Raw genomic sequence first — 20,663 nt, 5'->3', positions numbered from 1 at the left:
TCAAAACCAATAGATCACTCCAGTTCTAAACTGTAGGGCATTACTGTAGCTCATCATGTGATGAGCCTTCTGGAGCAGGCAGGGTAAGAACACCACAGCCAAATGGGCAGAAAACAGGATCCAGATTTGAGGAGGTGGCTGACTGCAGTGCTGTCCCAAGGCATGAGGGACTGCAATTTATGTACTTAATCTTCATCACTCTACACAAATTGAATGCAACTTCTAGAAGTTTTCTGACCACAGTTTTCCAAGTCAATCTTGTACTGCATATAGTGTTTTAACACAGCATGGGGGGAACTCCTTCAAGAGTAACAAAACACACCACAGAAGCTGTATAACCAATCTGATCAGAAGACAAGTAGAATGGCTCAAGGACAGCCCTAACTGCATTCCTGGTAAATTGGAGGAGTCCAATTATATAATCCCATTATCACTCTGTTCTATCCTTCAATTTCACTAACATCAAGTCTATTCTTATTAATGTGGTATTCGAGAACCACTGAATACTAGAAACAAGAAAACAGTATGACAAAACAGTACTGCTATGACACATGGGATGATGAAAGATGTATTCATTGTTGTTAACCACTGAATTAATTTCTTATATTTCAAGGAATATATTAACGTGCTATAGACAAGAAGAAGGGGCACAGGAAGCCTGTAAACAGATGTAAGCACAACTACCTCTGAAGATTTTATTACCCCATTGATAGGTTTTCACTAAACATAGAGATTTGTTTTCTTTGCAGTATTAAGTCCTCAACATCCCTAATTCTTTCTTCAAGGCACTCTTTCACTTTCCAGTCAAGAAGTCTAAATTTACTGTTCATTTCAGCAACTTGTCAAGTCAAAGACTACTGCCACAGTTTGGCATTCTAAACCTGAACTCCTTCCCTGGGTAATACATGGAGCTACAGTTGGAAACAGTACACCTGCAGCTGTCATGGTATTACTAAAAAAATTGACTACAGTACATCTGGAAGAGATGAAGTTCAGCTGAGTAATAGGATGCTCATTGATTTATTACTTCTAGACTTCAAATATTTCATTTGCAGTTATTCATACAAAAAGTACAAAAACTTCTATTTTACAGGGCGGTTTGAGTTATGATTCTGAGTCTTCCCAGGAAAAAGTGTTTTCATTTTTCCTCCCTTCCCTATTACTCATTGTTAAATATCTGGATTTTGGTTCTTAAAAAAATAGTTTGATATAAATGTAAAATGGTAACACATATTTGCTCTGATGCATTAAGTGTAGAAATCAGATTTGTATGCTGGGACATATTATAAAAACTGTGTATTTTTGTTATTTAACAAAGTATGCAAAACATAGGACTTGATGTTTTTTACTCTCCATAATAAAGTGGGTTTTTTCATTCCAAGAGTCTTTAAGTTGTCCTTGAAAGAAAGAAAAACAGTGCCCAGCTGATTATGTTTCCAATTCCAATATAAACTATTTCTACTTCCCACTGCTAACAAGAAATTACAATACCAATGTTCCACACTTTAGAGAAAGTATGGAATGTATCTCTGTTCATCTACAAGTTTCAAGACTTCTTTTTAATAAACACCAAGTATACTATATAAGACTTTGATTATTTTCACATTTACAGCAAGTACTCAAGTCCTTATTTCCTTTATAAAAGCATCTCAATCCAATTAACAAAGATAGTACACTTACAAAAATTCAAATATATAGTGCATTTGTTTCTGTATACGTATGTGCAAGATCCCCTGGCAAAAATACAAATATAGAATCCAACAGCTTGACCATTTACATCTCCTTTGGCAAATACAACTTTGTATCACATGATGTAAGTACCATCTTTGTAATATTTCATGGATTCTAGCTGCTGAGTCATTGCAAGGACATCCTGAAATCCTGTACTGAGTCCAGACATGTGTTGAAAATAAGCCTCCTTCTCCACTTGGACAGTTAAGTTGTTTACACCAGCATCCTTCAGAATTGCTGTGACCTGAACAGAATGGTACAGTTAACATTAGTATTGCCCTTCACATGTATCTCACAATAACTTGCAGTATACTGGCTCTGCAATCCTGTGAACCCACCCCCGCCATTTAACATTTTATTTCCAGAGAATTCAATTCTCTGGAAAGCAAAGAGTAGCTTAAGAGGGTATGGCTTTACAACTTCTGCACGCTGAGTGATTGTCAGTGTTTGGCATAAGAAAATATGTATTTTTTTCAGGAAAAGAAAACCCCATGGCAGGTAGGTAGTGGTAATCCAGTTTTAGACATGTGATTGGCATCCAGCTATCCCTACTGTTTATTCCCTGTTTTGCAGGCCTGTTTTTAACTTTCCCTTCTCTTCCCAGAGCAGATGTAGTGGCATTTTCAGTCAGTGTTTTGGCAGATGTTCTAGCAAACAAGTCTTTACATTACTGATTTCAAGCTCGCAGGCAAGGGGTACAGTGTTAGAGACCAGCTCTGAGACAATAATGGAGAGATACAAAAAAAAAAAATCATACATGTCAGCTTGAAATTTCAGTCTGTGACCAAAAGGGGGATGCTGAGTAGGAAATTAAGAGTCTATAGACCTTGCTTGCACTTTACCTGCTGTACAATTCTCTGTTCCATCACATCTGATACCGCTTGCACATGTATTGTGCCTGCCACAACAGTTGCAGAGTGACACCAAAAATGAGGATCTCTGTAGGATATAACTCCCTCTATTTTTTGAATCTGTGAAGAAATTTCATTAGCAAAAATTAAGTAATTTTAAACTTGTACATGTACGTGGCTATTGGTAGATAATATTTCACAAGGAAACAAAACTGTAGCACAGCTTTCCAACTAAGCTATATTCAGAAATACCTTGTATTCAAAGTCAAACTAAATGAAAACCCCAGAAGAGCAATGCTAAATAGGATGAGGAAAAATATCCCCTAATTTAAAGAACAGATTACAGGAACATGAATGGACAGAATAATCAGAATGGGTCTGGCATCCACCAGGGCACTTGTTACCTCACTGTTCAGCAGGTATATATAGTTATCATAGCTGAACTTTACTCAGAGACATAACTTCAATTCCATAATATACACTTCTTTCAAACTGATCTTTGTTTTGGGTCAGCTGTGATGATTTTTCAGAGCAGCTTATAAGGTGCTGTGTTTTGGATTTCTGCCTAAAACCATTTTAGTAACACCAATGATACGGCTTTGCTGAACTGTTCAGGCTTCCTCTTTTCTATCAGGCAGTTTCAAGGCCTTCTATTTTTCCCACTTTGCCATTGCCCTGGTGGGTAGGCTGGGGATAGGCAAGAAGCAGGGAGGTGGCACAGCCAGAGCAGCTGAGCCAAGGTGTCCAGATGATCATGCCATGTAACACCTTGCTCAGCAGTAAAAACTGGAATAGAGGATGAAGGGGGGGGTATTTTGGCTTCCAAGGTGGCAGTTTGTAGACTGCCTGGGTATCACTCTGCTTGTGGGAGGTTTTTTTTCCTTTGTCCACTGCTCTTCCTCCACCTGTTATATTTCTCCCAGAGTTTTCTTGCTTATGCTCCTATTCCACTCGCAGTGTTGGTGGTGGTGGTAAAGGAGGGGAGTGAGCAAGTGGCTGTATGGATGCCTGGGTGCTGGACACGGTCAACCTACAGCAAGCACACTGTTTTACAGGAAAATGCTTTTCCTATTATCTTTTAATCAAATGGTCTTTTGTTCTCAAAAGGTACTTTGTTTTTCTCCACTTTCTCAGAATTATGTCTTCCCTCATCAAAAAGTGAAACCACACTCTGCACATCACTTTGCTTTCACTACATGAATCTCTCCCAGACAATTCCCATTTGTTCTTTTCTTTCTCATGCAGACAAGAACACATTTTCCTGTCTGGTAACTGACAAGACAGCATAAGGACAGTCTTCCTTGAAGTCTCTAGTTGATGGCATCCTCAAAGAACCTTTAACTCCTTCTTTCACATAGAGGAGTTCTCCATACTGAGGTCCAGATTACGATTCTGGACAGGAACTTAAAATGAGGCAACAGCAAAGATTAGGTACAGCCTCAAGGCAGATGCTATACTGCACCAGACAGGAAGGGAACAGTCTAGAATGAGAAAAAAATTAGAAAAAACAGCTGAAGTTTTGCCATCCCACCTACTGTGAACCAGTATATGTTTATGATATGGATAAATCAGAAAACTTGACATTACAAACTCATGATATAATCCTGTAGCCTGAATGTTCCTAACAAGTTTAAAAAGGCTGCAGGTTTGAGGAATTGCCGTATTATACTTTCTCAGTAGTACAGCGTTGTACATTTACCAAACTCTTACCATATTTGTCTGAAATGATGGGCTACCCATAAAAGCAAAAAACAGTGGAAGTCGTTTTAGCTGGAATCCAAATTTTATAGTTAGAACTAGGCATCCTGTCACTTCTCTGCAAAACAGATTTTAAACAACTTGAGACTTGAAGTTGTCTAAAAGACAACAGAAGCTGTCTGACTGAACTGCTTGAGTTTAATAATCATCAAAAACAGTTACAGCTTTGTATGTTTGTATATAAAACCATTTATAATTGTACCTTTTCTAAGGCAGCATGCAGATCTTTCTCCTGTTCTGGAGGTATCCTCAACAAAAGCACTTGACAGGCATCTTTCAGTAGTGGGATAACACTAAGAAAAATCAGTGTAGCAATGAAGAGAGAGCAGAGGGGATCAGCTATGAGCCATCCAAATTGCTGAATAAATATCGTGGATACAATAACACCAACACTGCCAAGAGTGTCTGCTAACACATGCAGAAACACACCTAAAACCAAAACAAACACAGTGATTAACAGCTCTGTCTAAAATGTATGTATATACTCAATAGCAGAAACTTACTAAATATCCTCAAGCTAAACAGAGATGACTTTCTGCCTAATCTGGGACAAAATACACTAAATATTTAGCTCTTCTAATGTTTAATTGCAAATTAATGTAAACAAAAGTTTTCAATCTATGGGGCAATAATCTAGGTAGGCATCCACAGACTAAAGTGCATGTGCATAGTCTTTAATTTGTTAGTGGGATTTGTACAATATAATCATTTAACTCTGTATATAAGGACTTACTGATCCCTAACAGAGAGCCAGAAGATCTGGGTACATACAGTGACTTGTTAATGTGAATGCACATTAAGGTACTAGTTGTTTTTTGTATGCCAATTCTACTCTGATTTTACAAGAGAATTATCTTTGTGCTACTGCTATGAATTTTATACTTTCTACTGCTATAATTGTGGGCTCATTCTCAATGTACACTGTAATTGGCAGTGTACTCAATTACACAATGTAATTGGCATTGAAAAGTAGTGCTAGTTAAGTGTCAGATTTTAAAGAATATTGAAACATGAGTATGGGCAGACTTAAAAAAATTACAGACATAATGAATATGAATAACCAGCATATTCAACTGAGTTGAGACATAAAATAACCTATAAAACATGCTTACACAAAAAACACAGTTCTTTTAAAGTTTGTTTTTTTTTTTAACAAGCCAGACAGTACTACTTTCTATCTACTAGAGAAAAAATTCTGTGCTGAACTTTCATATATAGTGCCCTTCTCAGTTAGCTTATGATTTCAGATTTGAAAGTTTTTCTTTACCTTCAGAAGTTTACCTTCTGAATCACAAATAAAAGCATATTCTATTGCTGGTGTATATGTGTTCTCCTGCTTCTTATCCCCTTCCCAGTGTTTTACAACCAGCTGTCACACAATTCCTAGAAACATGGTAGTATCTTTATAGATAGATGTATCTTGTACTTTAATTTCCAGTTTGAACTTAGAAACAAGGACTTAAAGCTTTCTGAGTATGGTTTGCAGTGGCCTTTATTAATGTTAGTAAGTACTACAGATTACTGTTTTTTATTGTTCCTTATGTATTACACACATCTGCACGGAAACATCTCACATTTCTTCAAGTTATATTCATAAATGGTTTGAGCAATTCCTGTATAGCACATTTATTGCCTGTCAGATCACTCCTTGAGAGTGTTTTTAGATTGAAGCACCATAATACATAATACTGCATTAGGTCTGATCTTGAAAATCTCCAGTCTCCTAGAAATCACGTACGTCACTTGTGATTCAACAGTCTGTACTCACCTCTCATGTTGGTGTTCATGCCTCCTCCAGCAGATCCATGGGAATGTCCATGGCTGTGCCCGTGGTCGCTGTGGGAATGGCCGTGCCCATGGCTGTGGCTGTGGCCGTGGTGAGAGTGGCTGTGGTCATGTGTGGGGCAGCCTCCCCGAGAAGCCCCATGGGAATGTGCGTGGCTGAAGGCACAGATACCAACCAGGTTTACAATCAGCCCTCCAACAGAGACTGGCTGTGACAGGGAGAAAAGGCTTTTAACTTCACTGCATCCTCAAAAATATTCAGACTTATCTTATAGAACACAGTAACTAAAAATACCATGCACTTAATTAAGAAAAATTGTGGGAGCCCACAACTTCTTTGGGCAACCTGTTCTAGTGCCTTATCACTTTCACAGTAAAGAATTCATTCCTAATATCTAATTAATTCCTAATATCTATTCTATACCTACCCAGCTTCAGTTTGAAGCCATTTCCCCTTGTCCACTACATGCCCTGGCAAAAATTCCTCTCCAGCTCTCCTGAAGGCTTCCTTCAGGTACTGGAAGGACTATCACCCTGGAGATAAACATAAATTTACCATTAACTGCAAAACTACACTGAAACAGAAGGACAAAACTTACAGTTAGCATGTTTGTATCTATGTCTGGAGGATCTACCAGTCTCGCCACTGACTCCATGAAGACAAAGAAAGCAATCACCATAAGAAAGAGGCCATTAATAAATCCAGAGAGAATTTCTACACGTCCATACCTGAAGTAAACATACATACTTTAGAGAGAGAAGAATGAGCACTCTGAACAAATGTGCAAGTTATAATAAAGTTATAATTCTTTAAATAGGGCATTAAGATTGCTGTGATTTTCTGCAATGTCAGAGAATCATGCCTCAATTTCTGATTTTTTTTTCTGATCAAGAGGTGGTCAGTTTCCAATTGTCCAAACTCCATTATAATAAAACAATACAGAAGCATTCTCTTACATATACTGCCCATTTAAGACTTCAAACTGTTAGACTGCTATGCAAACATATAAGGTTTAATTATATCAGCTGAATCTAAATCTTCATATGACCACTGTTTTTTAACATAGATTTTTGTTTGACATAAATGCTTAGCATGAGGTAATTTCTAAAGAATGTTCGAAGTGACAGAAGTTTTACTTGTAGAGATAAATGAAAATTACATTTCAGACACAGTTTTGCACAGGCAAGTGGTGAACAGCCTGAACACAAATGGAACATAAGCGACATAGCAAAAACCCACAGAGGCATGCATCAGTAAAATATCCCATAAATACTAGGGCATTTTGAAAATGAGCAAGAAGAGTTAAGTTTTTAATAGTCCTTAAAGAACCCAAAATACATACCCATATGAAAAGATGCGAGTTGCTTTCCACCTTGTCATCAGAGCTGCAAGAAGTCCCATCACTAATGCAGAACAATCAAAAAGCATGTGAAATCCATCAGAAATAAGACCAAGGCTATTGGTCCATACTCCATAAAAAAGCTCCACAAAAGTGAAAGCCTAAAACAAAATAGAGGTTGATTTTTTTCTTAAATATTAACTTGTGTATTAAAGTTTTGGTATATAGAAGGATATTCTTTTCACAGAACACTCAACATTTTTAAAGGTATTGTTCATAGTAGTTCTAGATCATTTTTTCTCTCCTCAAATGAAATACATGTTACATTCCAAGTCTGAAAAGAGACATTTTTGAACCTACTCTCCTTAAAGCCTCACATATAAAAACCACCTCTTTACAGGAGTAAATTTTTTATTTTGAATTTTAAACTGACATTCTACAGAGAAAATTCTAAGCATTTAATAATTAAAAATGTAAGAGCTCTGATCTGATACATTATTAGTGTTGAAGTAATGCTGTCTATAAACCTGTTATGCCAACATTTTTTTCACCAGTAAGTTGACTGTTTATATCTTAGGAATTGGCTCTGAGAAGGGTACACAAGGAAATGTTTTTAAAACACACATTTACCCTGTACATTTTACTATTATTATCTGCTTAAAAACTTTTTTCCAATCTTTCATGTTCCATAATGCAGTTAACTTCAAGTTTTTTCCCTTATTTTCCTGGAGATCTATGCAAATGAGGTTCTACCAATTTTGCCTACTGCATCATCTTTTCCTATTCAAGAAAGAGAGAAGCTAAAAATAAAACTAGCCTGGCCCAATATGACACTCATCAATCCCACACCTTCTATTTTGTTGCCTCCTTATCAGTTTCACCTTATCTGCTGGCAACCTGGAGGTTATCTCAACCTTAAACATATTATCATACAAGTTTTCAGTTACTGGAGAAACCCTTATACATAGAACCAGTGCCGCACTGTAACAACACATCAGTGACCACTACTTAAATTGCATGTCAAAAGTCACTTTCAAACCAATTGATAATGGGAATCTTTTAAAGAATAACTCTTCTTTCTGTATTATATATGCACTATTGTGATAGGGTTTGAAGAAAAAAAAATGCATGCACTTACCAAATTTAGGCACAAGAAATAGAAGATCTGCCGAGAATCATATTCCTCAAGGATTTGTTTCAGTGACTCCTTAATAAACCGGGGCAATGACTGGGAGCTTTGCTGTAATGCATCACCCATGAAGTTATAGAGAGGAGTGCCTTCAGGGGAATAGCCAATAAGGGTACCCTTCTGCCCTTTCCTGGAGGGGGAGGACAGGATATTGGCAGCTGCAAGGAAAGTATTGAAGTTTTTGTTGCTGTTTCTAAGCTTCACGGCTGTTTTGTAATGTGTTTAATCAGCAAAGTTTACATGAAATTTTCAGGCAGCATATTGATTGTCAACTTCATCTTGAGGTTTATTATTGGATTTCATTGCTATGCAAAATTAGACCATCACTTCCACAATAGATCATACTCCTTTTTTTTCTGTAGACAGACAGTAAAAGAGTGAAAAGCTACAGGCTGCCTTATTCAAAAGAATCAATAAAGCTCATCCAAAAGAATTCCACACACCTCAATTTTCTGACTGGCTTTGCATTCAAACAGACCACAGATTTACTACAGTTTAGACAGGAATACGTACATAAAACAAAGAAGACAGCACTCACTACCACCCCTCCAGAAAGAACATGCTCTGTGCTTTCATGGTGTGGTGGCTTGTTCATAGCTCGAAGCTGGTCTGTTATTGGATGTGTCCAGAAGTTTCCAAAAAGCAATGCACTAATGAAAATAAGAAAGGATCCGTATCGGGCACAGGTGGAAGCTTCCATCTTCACAGAGCATATGGACTCCACGTAGAAATCCAGGATCACAACAAAAAAGATGACTGTTATGAAAGGCATGATGAGAGAAGACCAAGACTCTACTTTACTCTGCAACAAAAAATAAATTTCAAACAGGACTGCTCACCAGAAGAGTGATTGTATTTATAGCATTAAATGTAGTTCACTTGAATTACAATTAGTTTCCTTATCCATAAAGCATACTTTTATACTTTCAATTTATCATATAAACACATCATTCCAGATATAAAAGGAGACATGTATCTAAAATGTACAAAAGTACTTTATTTTAAATATTTTCATATTAATTGTAAATACTTCCATATAAAACACCATAGTTGAAATGGCCTACTCTCCTTATGCACAAAAGCATAAAGAGCATTTTTTAAATTACAACAAATGATCTATTTCTTAAGGATAAAAGAGCACTGTATTTATATAGTCATTAGCACTTGTGCAATGTTAGTAGATGAACTCAAGATATAATATCTGAGCTAGAAGGATGAAATACAGTTATTACACAAAAGAGAAAATTAAAGTATCACATACATAAAAAATATAGAAGAAAAGCATAATGGAAAAATTTCAAACAAAGCTTACTACAAAAATAAAGACAGTAACAATGGTAATTCAAAAAATATCTTAAAGGAATAATTTAAATTGCAATTCACAAGCATTACAAAAAATGGTTTATCTTTGTACTTATTATCTTACCTCTGTTGTCAGAGAGAGAACAATAACCCAGGGGCACAACAGAAGGACGGAAACAAGATGAGACAAAGCCTGAAGACGCTTTGCTCCACCTACATCTACAGATAGTTTTCGGGATGCCATATGAAAACCAACCTTACAGCACAAGGCCAGTACCAGAAGCAGTACTCCACCCTGGAGACATAAAGAGGTTCCATCAGTGTTTCTTAAGTACCAAAAACCTCACTCCAAACACAGTGACACTTACAAGGAGAAAATATTAATGTGCTTTCCTTAACCTGAAAACAAAAGCCCAAACTAGGATATTTCCTGTAAATTTACTCTAGCTAAAAACACAGCATATATGGTTGTGCCCTAGCATTATTCACAACAGCGTAATATGAGCTGAACTGTAAAACTCTCTATAGTGTTGATTAGCATACACCACCAGCAAAATGGTAGCAAGCAGCGTCTGAGAAAGAAGAAAAATCGCCCAAAGATTTCTCATCTTCAATTATTAAAAGTGCGTTGAAAGCATACATAAACTACCAAAGATTCACATCATCTTGTCCTCTAGACCCTTCATAACCTTTTCATCCACTTATTTTTGAACATACCCTATTTCTTCACAATATACTTTTTCAAAATTGTTCTTTAAACGAATGACAAGTTACACAGCATCTCATCTCCCTTAGATCACACTTGCTTTTTTGCACCACTAACCAGTCTTTCTAATACTTGATTTATTTTTATATTAATACTTTCTCAGCTGCTCTGTATCTTTTTTCCTGTTTTAGTCCTTGATGAAGCCACTTTAGCAAGACTAAGCCAACACAACTCCATCAGCCAGGTCAACCCTGTACAGCCAGGTTATGATATTCAGGTATTCATACCACCAAATACAATGGGACTGTCTTACTGAGAAGTGTCAGAATCTGTGTTTTCAAACACAAGTCTAATGTAAAGAAAAGACTGGGGAAAGCTAAAGATCCAGAAACAAAACACAGGCCCCAAAAGTGAGTAAGAAGTGGTTTGTAGGCAAAGCATTATAAACAACCAGAACACTGAAGAAAGAACATTTCATCGTAATTTTAGTGAGACTTGTTAGGTTATGCATTACAGTGAAGTCCTTATCAGCTACAGAGGTTAAATATTGCATGGCCCTGCCTTGCTGTATTGAAGCTCCTCATATTCCAATCAGTGTGCAAAAATCACTAGTTCAGTTCCAGTATGGGCTGGGGACGTTCAACTTTTTGGTTTTGATTCAAGCCTGGATTAGCTCTGAAATTCTTACCTATAAAACTTAGATAAAGGTTCTGCAATACATATTATTTACCTTGTGATCTGCAACGCCCAGGAAAGCAATGATTGTATATAAAACATGAGTAAGAGCACTGTCATGATGCCCCTCAGCTAAACAAAAAGTTAAGGAAGAGTTTAATTAGATTGTTTTTAAACAATAACATGCAAAGGTAGCAGAACACAGAAAGCGGGAGTAAGCAAACTGAACCTTATGGTGTGTTGACATGCTGAGGACAACTGGGGACCAGGAGCAGCCCTCAGCACAGGTTTGTGACACGCACATCCTGACTGACCAGCCTGATCTTCTACGATGGGGTGACCTGCCTAGTGAATGAAGGACAAGCTGTGGATGCATGGACTCCAGGGCTGCATGGATGCCTTGGACAGCATTTCCCACATGATCTTCCCACAGAAACCTGCTGCTCCTGGCTTGGGCAGGTGGCCTGTTCATGATTTGAAAACCCCCTGGCTGGCTGGGCCCAGAGTGGCAATGGGGGGAGTGACACCCAGCTGGTGTCCAGTCACCAGGGCTGCTCCCCAGGGCACAGCCTGGGGCCAGTCCTGTTTAATATCTTTATCAGTGATCTGAATGAAGGGATCAGGTGTACCCTCAGGCAGTTTGCAGGTGACACCAGTGTGGGTGGAGTGCCGACCTGCTGGAGGGCAGGAGGGCTCTGCAGAGGGATGTGGGCAGGCTGGATCATGGGCTGAGGCCAGTGGTGTGAGGGTCAACAAGGGCCAGGGCTGGGTCCTGCCCTTGGGTCACAACAGCCCCAGGCAGGGCCACAGGCTGGGACAGAGGGGCTGGAAAGGACCTGGGGGTGCTGGTGACAGCGACTGAACATGAGCCAGGCTGTGCCCAGGGGTCAAGAAGGCCAATGGCATCCTGGCCTGGATCAGCAATGGTGTGGGCAGCAGGAGCAGGGCAGGGATTGTCCCCCTGTGCTGGGCACTGCTGAGGCCACACCTCAGATCCTGTGTCCAGTTTTGGGCCCCTAAGTACAAGAAGACACTGAGGTGCTGAGGTGTGCTCAGAGAAGGGCAAGAGAGCTGGAGAGCACTTACAAGGAGCAGCTGATGAAGGTGGGGGTGTTTTGTCTGGAGAAAATGAGGCTCAGGGCAGACCTTACCACACTCTACAACTATCTGCCAGGATACTGAACCCAGGTGGGAGTCAGTTTTTTCTGGCAGGACAAGAAGAAATGGCCTTAAGTTGTATCAGGTATTAGTATTGAGTAGATTGACTACTATGAAGAATTTCTTCAGAAAGGATTATAAAGCATTGAAACAGGCTGCCCAAGGAAGTAGCTGAATGAACATCTCTGGTAGTTCTTAAAAGACATACAGATGTAGTACTTAGGGACATGATTTAGTCCTGGGGCTGGCAGTGCTGGGTAAACAGTTGGACTTAATCATCTTAAGGTGCCTTCCAACCCAGGCCATTCTACGACTCTATTTTATGATTCTACTCACTGAAAACTAAGTAAATTCATCAATAAGGCTCCAGAATACACCACCTGAATCTGTAATTCCATGTTTTAATTCCTCCTTTGGAAAGTTTACTTTAATCTTGTTTGTTTTTACTGCCCATCCATAGATGTATTACCTCCTGTCAGTTCACTATAATAAGATCATCAGTTGAAAATTTATTTCAAAATTGCTTCTAATTATAATGTAATTCAGTACACCTAATTTCACATTTTCTCTCCTCCAGTACTAAAAATCACTTGCTCTTTTGCATAACAAGAAAGGATACGATGTTCTGCTATTTTAGCCATGAGGTCATCATTATCAAAAAGCAATAAGCAGATGATAGCTATGATGAAAAATGCAGCACCTCTTGTCTGTAAAAAAATAACAAAAACAAACCAACCAAACAATAAACAACCCAACAACAAAAAACCTGAACTATTTCCCAACTGCTACAACAGATTACTGTAAAAATTCCACGAAATCAGTCTCCTCCTTCCCTGCTTCCCTCCTTCCAATGTAAGCATACTATATTTCATAAGAAAAACATTAAAGAAACCCCTATTATTTTTAAGAAAGTGACCTTGACAATATAATTTTACATTTTTTTGGGTTTTCAGACTTACCAGGTAACTGAGGACATATCACTACTGTGGCAAGCCAGATGCTGGTATCTTATGAAATTTAAGTGTGATTACTTTCTTCATGGTGTCTTTCTGCCTGCCAAAATGTTCTGCTACTTCAGCCTGATGATTTAATACTTTGTAGTATCAATGAGCTAAAAACAAGATCTGTACAACCTGTTGAATTTCGTCTTATGGGACCTAAAGGCTAAAGAACTATGCAAAGACTATGAGAAAGAATAGCTCTGAAATGCTTTTGTGGGCAAAGGACAGAGGTAGCTTTGAAATTCCAGCTCCCAGAGCTTTTACCACTTAAACCACTTAGACTTAAACCACTGCAATTTTTGGTATTTATCATCTTGGCTAGATACTGAGCTCTGTGTCTGAAAAATACTATTACTATCTATCTTTTAAAGGCAAATAGACCTATCCCATTCTTGTTGCAGAAAGTCAGTTGACTAGTTTAGTTCATAAAGCTGAAACATTCAGAGGACAGCATTATTGCTCCCTTGTTTCTGCTGCCTTACGATATGGAGCCTAATTGCCAAACGTGGCCCACTAAGATAGAGACTGACAAAGAATCTCTCTAAAGCTCTACATCCACCCTTTTGGTAAAGGGTTGGAGAGAGTAATTTGTCTTTTTCAGTATGATCTTCATGCTAGATGCCCCAGGCTTTTCAATTAGCAGGGCGTGAGCACAGAGTGTAAGAGCAGATGACTGTGACTTTACTCTAAGGTTTACTCTAAGGCTGCTTAGGGGGCTCCAGTGCAGTTATGAGACAGATTTCACAGCTCCCAGCCTGAGATGACACCAAAGTGGGACTTCCCTTCTGGCCTCAGGTATGCAACAGGAGGCATTTTCCTGTTACTGTTTTTGAGTGGAAGTGCTCAAGACTGCTAGGTATTGGGGTAAATTCATTCCATTTAGGGCTCATTTGGCACAATTAGAGAACATCATGCAAAACTATGTGCAATGTGACTTGAAAGAGGGCGTACCTCAAGTATAGGTCCTCATTTAAATGAAAGGGCCTAGGTATTCAGCACACTGGATCATGCAGACATGAAAGTACTTAGAGAATTTTCTGGCAGAAAGAAACCATGTATGTGAAAAGCTAAACAGATTGAACATTCTAGGCCAGGAACTGGACACTGTATTGCTGAACTTCAATGTCTAAACCAGGACCACTATATGCACAGATGTTCTTTTGTCAGTTTGAACCCAAAATTTCATTACAAAGACTGTGAGTGCAAAAATAATTCTCATGGGTTTTTTCTGCCTCTAAACAGAAAAACTTCTTGGGTATCTGCCATGGATATCCAACACCTTCACCTACTGTTTCTCTCTCAATGCCGTATTTATTATTTCAAGTAGTATATCTTATAATTTCATCACTAATTAAAAAAGTACATTTTCTATGAATGTGGATCCAAACCATAGATTTTTTTCCTGGTAAAGAAGTACATGAATTTATAGGTTTCAGTACATGTTACATTTGGTAAAATAGGTTTTGAAATACCTTTGCTGGTCCTCCACCTGAGCTTGTGAACAAGACACTAAGGAGTGACAGCACAACCACATCACTGTGCTCAAACAGCAACAATGTCCTATTAAAAAATGAAATAAATACTCAATTTAGAATGAGTTTACCTCACAACCTTGATATTTTAGCTATTTTAGCTAAAATATAAAATATTTAACCTATTTTAGCTAAAATTAATTACACAACAAAGATTTATCTTGTGATTATAACTGCAGGTTTAAATAATTCAAAAGAAAAAAAAAAATCAATTTGCCTTCATCAGCAATAGATCTAGCTGCAGACAACTATACATGTTACAAAACAAGAACTTCCTAATTCAAGAAACAGATTAAAATTATTCATTTATAGATAACTTTAAATTGTATTTTCTTCTAGCAACACAACAAGATACCAACATGCTCAAGACGGAGTTATTATTCCCACTACAATAGCTCCTCTAAACCAGTTTCTGTTCTCAGAGAAAAAAAGATGTCCCCTTCTGTAGTATTGCATCCTGTTCACTGAGGTGCTGATGACCTAGTTGCTTATGCCACCTCAAAACCTCTTAATTGCTGAAAATAAAAAATTCTAGCTTACATGCTACCTTTTCACGACAGCACAAGCTAACTAACAAGCTGTACTGACAGCTTTCCTGAGCAGAAGATGAAAGTAATTATTGCTCTTAAGTTTACCAAATGCTTTTGCAATCCTCTGCATAGCAACACGATATGCTAGGACCTATGTAAGTGGTTCTGTTTGGCAAGACTTCCAGCATCCAGAAAGACATGAGAGTATTAACTACATTAATATAATTAATCACAGTATTATTATTCTCAAGTATGCCTTCTCCTATGCAGATGATAAAAATTCATCCTCATAAAATGTATAATTTAAAGCTTTACTTCCCTCTATCTAGTGAAACATGCCTTCCAATGTATTAACCTTCATTTTTGGAATTCTAGCTACTCTTTTACTCTTTCAGTGAGTAGTACTAAGACACAGGCACAAATGGTGTTACCTGTATATACACTAATGTTATCCAATTTCAACACAGAGCACACAGCCAAGCAGATAAAGAAGTACTGTGTAACAAGTGCAGAAATTGATTACAGTCATCTGTCAAAAGAACACAGGCTGCTACCATGGACTCCAAACAGGTAAATAAAGAGTTGGCATTAAATTAATGAGAGCAGGGAAGTGACAAACACTTCACTAAGTGACCCTGATGTATCACTCACATCAAGGGTTTAAGCACTGTGAAGAACTTCACTGGCATCTCATAAAAGAAGCTCTTACCAGTTCTACAGAAATTATATGTATTTTTTTCCCAAGCAATGAAGATTTCACAAGAAAATTCCTAAGGATTCAGTATGTTTTTGGATATACATCAAGTGGCTAGCAGCACTGTCCGACAGATGGAAAACAAAAAACAAAGAAGCAAGATAGGGAAGGATCACAACAGAAAACCAGTATTTATAGTAAATATGTATTTACCTCAGTGGTCCACAAAGAGTAAGGCCAAAAAACCATAAGAGTGAAATGATACATCCAACAACAGCGTGCTTAAAAATTTTGATCCACTACAAAAGAAAGGTATTTCATTATCATTATCTCCCGAGTTTCAAAATAAACACTCTATTATTAGCACAACAGCTGTAGAAATTGAGGGGAAAACATATGCTTTGCAAGTTCTATGACTATAATATAAAGTATGATTATTTTCTTAGATATTTTGCTAGGCAACTAGGATTTATTTGGACATATTATGAGCCAGAATTTTTTTCTACCACAGTACTAGATTCTGTAACATTGTCTGAGTTCTCTTCAACAAAAAACCTGACAAATGGTTGAAAAAATCAAGTCCATTTACCTATTTTGTAATCTACTGTATATATCAGATAAACATAAAAAGAACAAGATAAAATGTACAAACTGAGGCTAAGACCTTATGCCTACAAATATAGGCACATACAAAAGGTCTGTTATACTTTCTTCAGGAAGCAGGCAGTAATTCAGATATTCAATACTTTATTAACCTCAGATGCAAATTTTAGAAGAAAGTAATTCTGGAAATATGCTAAACAAGGCTAAGCACCTACTACAAACAAAACATCTTAAAAATCCAAAATTCAAAATTTTTAATCAAAAGTAAAACCATATATGGACAGATTTTTCTGAACGCAAATCAAAGATGCCATTTATTCCTGTTCACATTTTAAAAATTCTGCCATACACATGAAGTCATGAAAGCGGTTGACACAAGAATACTGAGACTATCCTTTAGATTCTGTCTACTTAGTGCATGCACTGGATCAGATTTTTGTGTACACAAATACATAAATCCAAGATGAATATGAAGCAGGTGAACAAAATCGATTTTTTTACAAATCAGCAGGTTCCAACCTGGCCCTAGTCTAACCTCCTTGGGACACTGGGGACTCACAAAGGTCTGATGAGCAGTTAGATTAGACCTCATCACATGAGTAAAGGACTGTTCTGTTCTGAGGGACAAGACTAGAGCATTTCAACATTCTGGGAGTCCAGAAATTGCTTGTCTAACTGTTCAAGTCAGCTAAGTAAGCTCTTGTTGAAAATCCACTCCTTGCAGTAGATGCTTGCTTGGCAATAAGGACCAGCCTTTTCACCATACTCTCTAAAGAAGCTGACAAAAGCTAAGAACACTGAATGTTCTTGTTCACAAGATACTGAGCTAGTTGCATATCTCTTGAATCTCTAACCACATCTTCTAAGTGGAGTAATCTTTGTTTGCCTTTCAATTTTGGCAAGAGCCATATTGCCAAGAATATTTACAAGGATGTGAGTCACTCTTACATGTCTCAACTCACCTGACGCTTGGTTACCACCTTTCCAGAAGAAAATGGTTTTTGAAACAAAACCATAAAAAAAGCAGACCTGTCAAAAGGAGAAAGTTTTTTCTATTAGTTTATTAGTCAGCTTTTTTAGATCTAAAATACTAGGTTTCTCATGTCTGCCTCAGTTAAAAAGAATGCTGAATGCACAGTCCTGTAGGAATAGAGACACAGCACAGAACTTCTTCGAAAAAAGCCCTGTGGTGCCTGGGAACATGCAAGACAGAAGTCCATAAATGTATGTGAATATGAAATAAAAGCAAAAAATGAAATTTCAAATGTTCCAACTCTTCAAGTTCATTACATAAATGCTCTTCCACATCTCATCGGGTAAACACGAAGCAGGATTTTGTCTGCAAAGATTGTTTCTGTGTATTTGCTTATCAGTTTTCATACCTCATCCCTCAATCTGGGGAGAACAGCAGCTGAATCCCACAAAAACTTCAGGAACACAAACTATAAAGAAAAAAGCTTATCTTCTTCATCTTTGTTAACAAAATTCGGACATGCCCGAGTGTTTCAGCGTGGACTGATATATATTTTTCTCCATAGCTGCTACTCCTAGTAGCTAGTACTCCAAATGCTACTGCTAGTGCAGTGCACTAGCACTCAGTGCAAGAACAATGTTGATAATATAGTTTGGTCTGTTCCTTAGTACTTAACTGAAGTCAGTGCCTTTACAGTTTCCCAGGTTCTGGCAGCAAGAAGGTGCACAAGAAGCTGGGAGGCAACATGGCCAGGAGACGTGGCCTGAACAGGCCAAAGGGATAAATACCATATACTCAGTATATAAACTGGGGGAGCCACCCAGACGGGGGCTGATTGTGATTTGGGGATGGGCTGGGTATCATCATTGTGTGTAAAGCAGTTGCACTGTGCATCACTTGCTTTTATTGGGTTCTCTCTCTCCCTTCCTTTTATTACCGTATTAACTTACTAATCATTTATTAGATTATAAATTTTAATTATTAAACTCATCTTATCTCAACCTGCGAATTTTATTTTTTGTTTTCTTCCTGATTCTCCTCCTCATACCCCTGGGAAGATGAGAGCACATTTGTGCGATACAGGATTGCCAGCTGGAGCAAGAGTCACACCATGACCAACAGCATTATTAGAACAGGCCCAACTCTGAAGCTGGAAAAACTGAAGTCTCTCGAGGGCAGAGAGGCCTTACAGAGACATGTGGAAAGACTAGACAGCTGGACAACTGCCAATGATATGAGAACAACAGCTGCTGATTCTCTATCTTTGTATGCACAAAGGGACAAAAGCTGGACAGCAGCTCCACAGAAAGAAATCTGGAGGCCTGGGTTGATGGAAAGTTGAATATGGGTCAACATAAATGGTCAGCTGCTTCGTGGGGTGCATTTGCATTCAAGCACAGCTATCACCAGCTGCTTGAGGAAGGTGACTGTCCTGTTCTGCAATGCACTGATGCAGCCTCAGTTCAGGTTGTGTGTTCAGTTTTGGGTGCCCCTTTACCAGAAGGATAATCGAACTGAAGGATATAGACTGTGTCTGAGGGAGGCAGCCAAGATGGTGTAAGGCCTCAAGGGCAAGAGGAGCATCTGAGGTTGCTTGGTTTGCTCAGCTTAGAGAAAGCTGAGGAGTGACCTCGTGGCACCTTCTTCAGTGGAGGGTCAGAGAAGGAGCAGATGTTGATCTCTGGTGACCAGTGACAGAGCATAAGATGGAATGACACAGCATCAGGATAAATTCACACTGTGCCATTATGGAAGGGGTCTTCACCAAAAGGGTGACCAGCCACTCTAACTGGCTCCCCACGAGTGTCACAGCTCCAAGCGTCTCATAGCTCAAGGAGTATCTGGACAACACTCTTGATCATATACTTCAGTTTCAGGTAGTTGTATGAGGAGCACAGAATTGGACTCAATGGACCTTATGGGTCACTTCCAACTGGAGACACTGCAAGACACTGAAATTACAGTGAACAGAAATATGAAGCAAAACCCACCACTGTGAAGAGAGCACTTCCAGGATACACTATTACTCCTCCTCTCTGAGTAAACTGTAACAACATAACGCCGGGTTACAAGCTTGACGCTGTCAAAGAATAGCCGAAGTATTACTCGTGGGGGAGAAGGCTCCAACCCCTGCACACTCACCCCAGCTGCACTACGAAGATAAACTGAACGAGGTGGACCACTTTCAGGAGATCATACGATTCAAACAGTCCCACGGCTTTCAAGACCTTGGCGAAGCACAGCAGCACGATGTACCGAGTCAGCCTGCAGAAGGAGAGAGCCCGGTTCGCACCTGCCACGCCGCCGCCCGGGCCCGGCCCCGACGCCTCAGCGAAGGCCGCCGGCCCCCCCGCCCCCGGGCGATGCCCGCTGCCCCCCTCAACAAGGGACGGCGATGGGCCGCCCGCCGGAGCCAGCAGGGCCGCCGCTCTCCCCCCGCCGCCGTTACCGGGCGCTGGGCACATCCACAGGCCCCAGCGCGCCGCCGCCGGCTAGGGCCTGCCCGCCGTACGGCTGCTCCATGGCGAGACGGAGCTCCTGGAGAGAACGGCTGCGAGCGCTCAGGAGCTCATGAGCGGCCCGGCTGCCCTACGCCGGGAGCACCGCATCGCCCTCGGGCAGTGCGGCCGGGCGGGAACAAGGGGAACGAGGCTGGAACCGCAGCAGCGGGAGGGGAACCGAGAGCGGGGAACGGGAAGTACGCGACGCAGGCTCTCGCAAGCGCGCGTGCGCGGCAGCGGTGCGCAGGCGCCGAGGGGCGGGCCCGGGGCTGTGAGGGGCGGGCCCGGGGCCGTGAGGGGCGGGCCCGGGGCTGTGAGGGGCGGGCCCGGGGCC

The 20,663-nt window shown here is 39.6% G+C and overlaps 1 protein-coding gene across 9 annotated transcripts; it reads right to left on the bottom strand.

The window, feature by feature from the left end:
• Positions 1–1,004: 1,004 nt before the first annotated feature.
• Positions 1,005–20,554, bottom strand: SLC30A5 (solute carrier family 30 member 5). 9 transcript variants are annotated; one of them, XM_066338885.1, is made up of 16 exons: positions 20,278–20,554; positions 19,971–20,093; positions 17,818–17,884; positions 16,466–16,551; positions 14,969–15,056; positions 13,115–13,202; positions 11,393–11,469; positions 10,081–10,251; positions 9,168–9,456; positions 8,604–8,812; positions 7,469–7,626; positions 6,725–6,854; positions 6,109–6,334; positions 4,543–4,769; positions 2,574–2,702; positions 1,005–1,975 (listed from the first exon to the last, which is right to left on the bottom strand). In XM_066338885.1, the coding sequence occupies exons 1-16, from the start codon at positions 20,349–20,351 to the stop codon at positions 1,805–1,807; spliced, it is 2,313 nt and encodes a 770-aa protein (XP_066194982.1). In that variant the 5' UTR covers positions 20,352–20,554; the 3' UTR covers positions 1,005–1,804. The 9 variants fall into 9 exon arrangements, 7 of the variants coding, with proteins under 7 accessions (XP_066194982.1, XP_066194985.1, XP_066194981.1 ...); XM_066338888.1 differs by lacking the exon at positions 20,278–20,554 and adding an exon at positions 19,744–19,780 and having other exon boundaries at positions 19,971–20,078; XM_066338884.1 differs by having other exon boundaries at positions 19,971–20,554.
• Between the last annotated feature and the right edge of the window lie 109 nt (positions 20,555–20,663).

This window comes from Sylvia atricapilla, chromosome Z, assembly GCF_009819655.1.
Source record: "Sylvia atricapilla isolate bSylAtr1 chromosome Z, bSylAtr1.pri, whole genome shotgun sequence".
NCBI classification, from domain to species: Eukaryota; Metazoa; Chordata; class Aves; order Passeriformes; family Sylviidae; genus Sylvia; species Sylvia atricapilla.
Note: the sequence above shows the minus strand (reverse complement) of the source record. Positions and strands in the feature narration are given on the sequence as shown.

Coding starts and splice junctions, on each gene's coding strand:
- SLC30A5 (XM_066338884.1), bottom strand. CDS start 20,293: ATGTGCCCAGCGCCCGGTAACGGCGGCGGGGGGAGAGCGGCGGCCCTG. Junction 17,885..19,970: donor ATCTTCGTAGTGCAGCTGGG/GTGAGTGTGCAG, acceptor TCCTTTTGACAG/GTCTGCTTTTTTTATGGTTT. Junction 11,470..13,114: donor GGCTAAAATAGCAGAACATC/GTATCCTTTCTT, acceptor CTTTTTGTTTAG/CTGAGGGGCATCATGACAGT.